This window comes from Odocoileus virginianus, chromosome 13 (genome assembly GCF_023699985.2).
Source record: "Odocoileus virginianus isolate 20LAN1187 ecotype Illinois chromosome 13, Ovbor_1.2, whole genome shotgun sequence".
NCBI classification, from domain to species: domain Eukaryota; kingdom Metazoa; phylum Chordata; class Mammalia; order Artiodactyla; family Cervidae; genus Odocoileus; species Odocoileus virginianus.
Window position 1 is genome coordinate 19322230 of NC_069686.1, and position 6645 is coordinate 19328874.

A 6645-nucleotide genomic window follows, 5' to 3' on the forward strand; every position below is an offset into this window, starting at 1 on the left:
ATTTTAGAATTCTCTGAAAGATCTTTATGTTATATATATAATAGAAATGTCTTTATATTATATTTGCATGCTACTAAAACAGTTGCTTAAAAAATGTCTATTGCCACTTGAAGCCATCATTAACATAGTTTCTTCAATTGGTTTTTAAAGCTCAGTTGAATTGGGTTCTGGGGTCCTTAAGTAAAGCCTTGAATCCAGTTGGTGGATTCAACTGGATTCAAACTTTCTTTTTGGATGATGGCTAAATTCTACATAAAAAATAAATTTAGTTTATATTAACAGTAATTTGCTTCTGAACTTTTAAATAGGAATTTCATTAAAATTTCTAAGTGTGCTTAATTTACATAATTTATGCATGTATTTCTTGCATACTGATGTATTTTAAAATAATTTTTGGAAGTCCTAAGTGGTTAATACCATAGTAGGTTGCAGTTCAATGAAACAAATAAAGCATGCAGCAGCAGTTCACATTTTAACAGCTTACATAATCTAATACATTTCTTCACTGTCCAATTTGTATTTCTGAGCATTTATTAGCTTATTTTTCAGTATAAACATGAAATACCTTCCTACATTTGAATAATAATATCATATTATTGTGACTTCCTGGCTTCTACTTGAATAATGGCATAGAACTTTTTTCTAAAGTAACTGAAACACAAGATTTGCACTGACAGGAAGGAACAGTCTTTCAGCTGTACCAGGTTAGTCCAGAGCCTGTTCTTTTACCAAGCTTTTAAAATTTGCAGGTTCAATTAAGTAAAAGCATAAGAAAGTGATCTGTCATCAGATGACTTCATTCTACTTTTAAAAATTATAAATATTGTATTTTTATATAAATTCCATATATTTTACCTTTCTCTTCACCATCACAAAGTTATAAGAAAACTGTCTTCAATACCTTATCTGTTTAGATACTAATTTTCATTCATTTTACCTTTTTTTTCTTAATAACAAAGAAAGTTATAAGGAAACTTTATCTTCAACACTTCATCTGTTTGAATGCTAAACAATCATAGCTGTCAAGAAGCTAATAGATTCACTACAGTACTACCCGTTGTATTTCTTTACCAAGGGCATTCTCTTTCACATAAGAGAATCATTTCAAGCCCAAAGGAAGCCCTTGGTGTTTCCACTGTCTAACAAGGATTCCTCTTTTCCTACCATCTGCCAAAAAACCTTTTTGGCTCTAAAGTCAACCCCATGGTTCAGGTGTGAGTTTCTGTAATTCTTCCTAGAAATGATTCTCAAGAATCTTGATGTAGATTAAGATCACACATTAGATGTATGTTAGTGTCACTGTGCAGCATCTTCATTACTATCACTTGCAAACTGTCATAGCCTTCAGAATTTAGGCAGCTCAAACTGCCCTTCCCAGGTAAAGAATTCCAATCTGTCATTAAATAATCCCCAAATCTCTAACGAGAGTAACTGGTTCTAAGACCTATTCCCATACTAATTTTAGTAGTTATTACCTTGTCCCAAGTTACAAAGTAAAAATGCTATTTATTAGGAGTGTAAAAGTAATTTTCATCTCAATTATGTTGCTGGTTGAGTTTTACTTAATACGTTAGGTCTCGGAGCACAACCCTCCTGCTTTTTAAGAACTTACCCCTAAGTTTGACTTCAAACAAAAGGCAAAGTAACACAGTGTGTTAACTGTGAAATCCTATCAAATTATATACACCTCTACTACCATGAAAAAATACTGTTTAGTTCCATGGAAATTTGGCGTTAATAATGCCAGTCAATTTTAACACTGACAAAATTGAGAATAATTTCTCTTCTTTGCTAGTTCTAAGTCAGAAGATTGAGGTTTCAGTTTCAGGTTAAAGACTCGTATTTGAGAAAACAGGAGCCAGCTGAATTGAAAAAAACACTTGTAAACTTCACATTTAAAATTTCACATTTTAGAGACAGGTGCAAAACCTAGAGATGAGTATTCCTGGCTCCTCCCTGAGAAAAATCTTAGTCTACTGCAGTGATTGAAAAAATAAAGTCCCAAGATACAAAAGGGAGCTAAACTTCCAGGCCTAGGGAGAAATCCCAAAGTGGCTATTGTGAAACAATACTGGTACAATTTCCACAGCAAAAGGATTAAGAAGAGAACAAGCAAGACAAGGTTGTGTATCATGACCGGGCTGAAATACAGGAGAGGCGTTTCTTTTCGGAGCAAAGACCCACCTGAAAAAGGGCCCCCAGTTACTCTGTAACTGTCCAGAATCGCATCTTGAACAGATTCTTGAATTACTAGCACCTCTGCAGACCGCAGCATGGCCGGCTGCCAGGAGGAAGCCCAGCTTACCTGTGAACTCTGGGAGTACCAACAACGGAAAGACACAGGCAATTCACCAGATAAAAAGATCACGTGCTGTACGTTCAGCAGGTATCAACTTTTAAAAGAAGCCCGATAGTCTCCAGTCAAGTCCTAAGGCCGCGCGAGAAACTCAAGGTGTGATGGGAAAACCTTACCCTAACCTCTTAACCACAAAACTGACCCTGCCCTCCTACTTTTCGCATCTTTGCGCCCAACTTACGTGCCCAGTACCTTCCAAACCAAAGAAGCCTCGGACATAGGCAGCCCAGAGAAGCCTTCAAATTCCTGGCGAAACCTGACCGCTTTGTAAAGCCTCCCGGAAGAAGAAAAGATCAAGTGAGACAGGCTCAGCGGGGTCTTGCCGAGGTGACCCCGGAGTTAACGTATTTATTTTCACGCTGCAACTGCTGATTGCTTTACAGAGACAATTCATGCTGTAGCTCTGCATGGAGCTGAGGACAAAAGTAACATTTTAATTAATGTTATTATAATTATTAAGAAAGCTATTAAATAACCTGTACAGAGCCCGGCCCAGTCCTAGCAAAAAACTCGAGCACTATTTCAAATCTCTCAAGGTCCCTCCGTTTTGATTTCAGTAGCGTCTGCTATACACAAAGGTCAGCCCAGGGTGGGTCCCCCTAAATGCAGGTCTCCCAGATTGGGGGCAAATGGTTCAGAGCCTCTTTTTCCTGGCACCGAGTTCTCATCTCTACCACCCCTGCTCCTCCCGGATGCAGGGTCCCGTCCGCAGGCCGGCCAGGGAGCTGGAGGCCTGGCGTCGCTCTGGGAGGCGGGCGAGCAGGAAGGGGCAAGTGCCTCTGTTGGGTCTCCCCTTGGCCGGCTGCCCACAGCCCCTCCACCCCGAACCTCCCCGAAGAGGTGCTGGGTAGGGAACCCGAGGCGGGAGAGGTGGCCCCCAGGTGGGCTTACAGGTCCCGCGGGTCCTCCCGCTTTACTCCAGCCTCAGCAACTTTGAGCTTCTTATTCTGGTGCGTCTTGACGTGCTTGGCGAGGTGGTCGCTGCGCATGAAGCGCTTGCCGCACTCGGGGCAGGCGAAGCGCTTCTCGCCCGTGTGAGTCCGCAGGTGCCGCTGCAGCTCGTCCGAGCGCGTGAAGCTCTTACCGCAGAAGAGCCAGTTGCACACGAAGGGCCGCTCGCCCGTGTGCCAGCGCAGGTGCGCCTTCAGGTGCGACGTCTTGCCATACACCTTGCCGCAGCCCGGCACGTGGCACACATGCTGCTTCTTCTTGCCCGGCTCTGCCTCCGGGGCGCCACCCGCGGCTTGGCAGTTGGGGCAGCGGCAGCGGCGGCACCTCCTGGCCGTGGCCGCCAGGGGGGCCTTGGTTTGCAGCAGCGCAGCGATTTGGCTCTGGTACTGCGCGAAGTCCGACGGGCCCAACACCAGGCCCCGCTGTAGCGCGGCGGCGGCGGCTGCAGCGGCGGCCGCCGAAGCGGGGAAGCGCGGCGCGTGGGGACCCCCGGTGCAGGGGCCAGAGAGGCTGCCCCCTGGAACCCCCGAGGTTCCCGGACCGCTGCCGGCCTGCGGAATACTCCACCACGGGAGGTCGTCGGGGGCCGAGTTGGGGGACAGCTGGCGGCACGTGGGCGGCGGTGGCGGCGGCGGCGGGGGCAGCAAGTTGGAATAGCCGGGGGGCAGCGCGGCCTGGGCCGCGTAGGGCACGTAGGCGGGCGCGCAGCTGGCGGGCAGCGCCGCCATGCTCGAGGGCAGCATCTTGACCGGCGAGAACTCGTAGGGGTACGAGGGGTCGGCAGGGGGTGTAAGCGGCAGCTCGTGCGCCGCCCCGAAGGACGGCTGCAGGTGCGTTTTCTGTGGTGTCAGCCCCAGGCTGGGGTGCGGGGGCGGCAGCGCGCCGGGCGAGTGCGCCGGCATGTCAGCGGTCCACGGGTGAAAGAGCCTGGAGGGCGAGCCCAGCGCGGGGTCGTAGGACACCTGCAGGAAATCCGGGGGCGCCGTGGCGCCCGGCTGGCCGATACGGCTACAGGTGGCGGCTAGCAGCGCCAGGGGCGAATGCTTGCCCAGGTCCGGGGAGGCGCTGGGGGTGCGGTCCTGCATAGGCGGCGGCAGGGGAGGGCGGAGAAGAGACAAAAGGTTAAGCGCTCCAAGCGCGGTCTCCGGGTCGGCCCGCCTCCCTCACGCCGGCTGTTACACCGCCGCCCCTCCCCTGTCCCGGCGGTCCCTCCCCTGGCCGCCGCACCCTGCGCACGCACCCACCAGTTAGGGGAAACTTTTGTGCCCTCGCTACCTGGACGCAAAAAGCGCGAGCGCTTCCTGTTAAACTACTTGGTGCGGAGAGTCGCTATCCAGTCTCAGAGGAAGCAGGCAAAGTAGGAGGGGAGAGAGATCCGACGGGCCACTCCCGACTGCGCGGTCAGAAAGGGTCTGGAAACACCCACAGCCCGGCTGCTCATCTGCCTTCCCTCCCATCTTTTAAGCTCTCATTTCCACTCTACTCTCGCGCTCCTCCTCCGCCCGCCCCAGGAGGGCCCAGCGCGTTGAGCGGGGCCGGTTCTCAGCGAGAGGCACACCTCCGAACAACCCCCGCATACGCGCGTCCCTCCCCCCAGAGGCCACATTCTTGACACCAAGGTTGGGTGTGAAGTTGGTTATGGGCACCCCTAGGTCTCACTTCATTGGCACCCACCTAGCGGATTCTCTTTGAAATTCAGGGGGCACAGTACCAGGAAAGACCCAGACACGACCCTTCCCACCTTTCCCTCGCCCGCCTCCAAGCCCAGCCCTGACCTGGAGGAAGGCTTGCAGAGAGTCGTTCCGGAGGACGGCCACGGCGGCCATGGCTACGGCTTGCGGGCCGCTGGCTCCGGAGCAGGGCGCTGCTGAGGCATGGAGACCCGAGGGCGGGGACGAAGGGCCGCTTAGCGTCCCTTCCCGGCGCCCGCCCTGCGCGCTGGGGCCCTCCCTGCCCGCGCCCCTCGCCGCACCCCGCTCGGTCGCCCCGCGCGCGGTCTGAGCGCTTCAGGATCACCTCCAAGAATTTGATAAGGACTTTGCTGGGCCGCCAGCCAGTCAGAGGGAAGATTTATGGCTTTGAAGTTTGCCGCTACCCAATCATCAAAGAATAGCGGCTCTTTCAGAAGCGAAAGCAAATCCTTTGAATCCACAAAGCTCCTATGGTGTGTTTGTTGGTCTGGATAAAAGAACTGATTATTAGGGGGGATGGGAAGGGAGGAGATAAAGGCGGGACAATTAATGAAGTAATCACTATGTGGGAAATGTATATACACAAATAATTGGATTTTCCTGATCAAAGGGGGCCTTGCCGCCTGGAGACCCGCGCTTGGGTTGCTTGAGACACTCGATCCCCCTCTTCCCCCTACTCCCTTGCAATTAAAGATTTGCACCGAGGCAGCGCCCAAAGTGACAAAGTGTCTTTGTTATCTCCAGAGAAATCTGCCTTCGGCTTCCAGGCACGGGACTTGGAGACGAAGATGTGGGTAATTCTCTTCTCCCAACGTACTTACACACCCCACAGCCGGACAGCAAACGCAGAGGCCCGAGCACATCCTCACTCCGAGCACACCTTGGACCCGAGGGAGTTCCCGGGGCTGGGCACGGGAAGCCCCGCGCCCCGCCGCCGCGTGCTCCCGCCTCCGTCTCCATCCCGGCGGCAGCCGAGAGGCCGGCAGCTCTGTGACCCCGGGCGGGGCCGGGCGGCCGCCCAGGGCGCGGGATAGTAGCGCACATGCTCCAGTGCCTCCCGCCTCTCTTGCGACGTTCCTTTGGCGATCTGGAAGTTCTCGGGCCACAACTTTTGCAAATAGTGATCCTGGGAAAAACCCAGGCCGTGATTACTGCCAAAGCTAAGCTTGGCAGGACACCCAGGGCAACCCGAGGGAAAAATATTTGCTATCTCGCTTTTCTCTCTCTGGGCAGGGCCCTGACCTCTATGAGGCCCTACTGAAACCCCGAGAGATACTAGAAATCCTCACCGCCGCGCTAGGGCCCGCCAGGCGAGTGCGCCCTCTTGCAAGCTGCACACACCTTCAGGGAACTACCAGGAGAAAACAGTAAGGCACGGGGGAGGAAGGCTGTAGATGCTGTCGTTGAACAAACCAGAGATTGTACGAGGGTAGCTCTCTAAGTGGAAAGAAAAGTCCATAAAAACTGTTGTTCCAGTCACCTTTGTAAAGAAAAAGTTCTACAGTCTCGGGACATGCTTCATTGGGGTCAGGAAAACTCTCCCCACAGTGTATTCTCCCCCAAACCCTCGCTGCCAGCCATTGCCTGGCCGAGGAGGGACGGCTGGCCATCTGCCTGCCTCCGGCCCAGGGTGCGTCCTGCGGGGGC

General features: G+C 52.2%; 1 protein-coding gene across 3 annotated transcripts; it reads right to left on the reverse strand.

The window, feature by feature from the left end:
- Positions 1-2664: 2664 nt before the first annotated feature.
- SP5 (Sp5 transcription factor) lies at positions 2665-5980 on the reverse strand. Of its 3 annotated transcripts, none has more exons than XM_020914660.2 (3): positions 5820-5980; positions 5083-5485; positions 2665-4386 (listed from the first exon to the last, which is right to left on the reverse strand). In XM_020914660.2, the coding sequence occupies exons 2-3, from the start codon at positions 5131-5133 to the stop codon at positions 3244-3246; spliced, it is 1194 nt and encodes a 397-aa protein (XP_020770319.1). In that variant the 5' UTR covers positions 5134-5485; positions 5820-5980; the 3' UTR covers positions 2665-3243. The 3 variants fall into 3 exon arrangements, 1 of the variants encoding a protein (XP_020770319.1); XR_011490960.1 differs by adding an exon at positions 4583-4719 and having other exon boundaries at positions 4315-4386; positions 5083-5980; XR_002318016.2 differs by having other exon boundaries at positions 4315-4386; positions 4583-5980.
- Between the last annotated feature and the right edge of the window lie 665 nt (positions 5981-6645).

Bases quoted from the DNA above. Each gene is read 5' to 3' on its own strand.
- SP5 (XM_020914660.2), bottom strand. From the start codon at position 5,133: ATGGCCGCCGTGGCCGTCCTCCGGAACGACTCTCTGCAAGCCTTCCTC. The intron at 4,387-5,082 runs GTCAGGGCTGGG...CCGCCTATGCAG, and splicing joins CTCTGCAAGCCTTCCTCCAG to GACCGCACCCCCAGCGCCTC.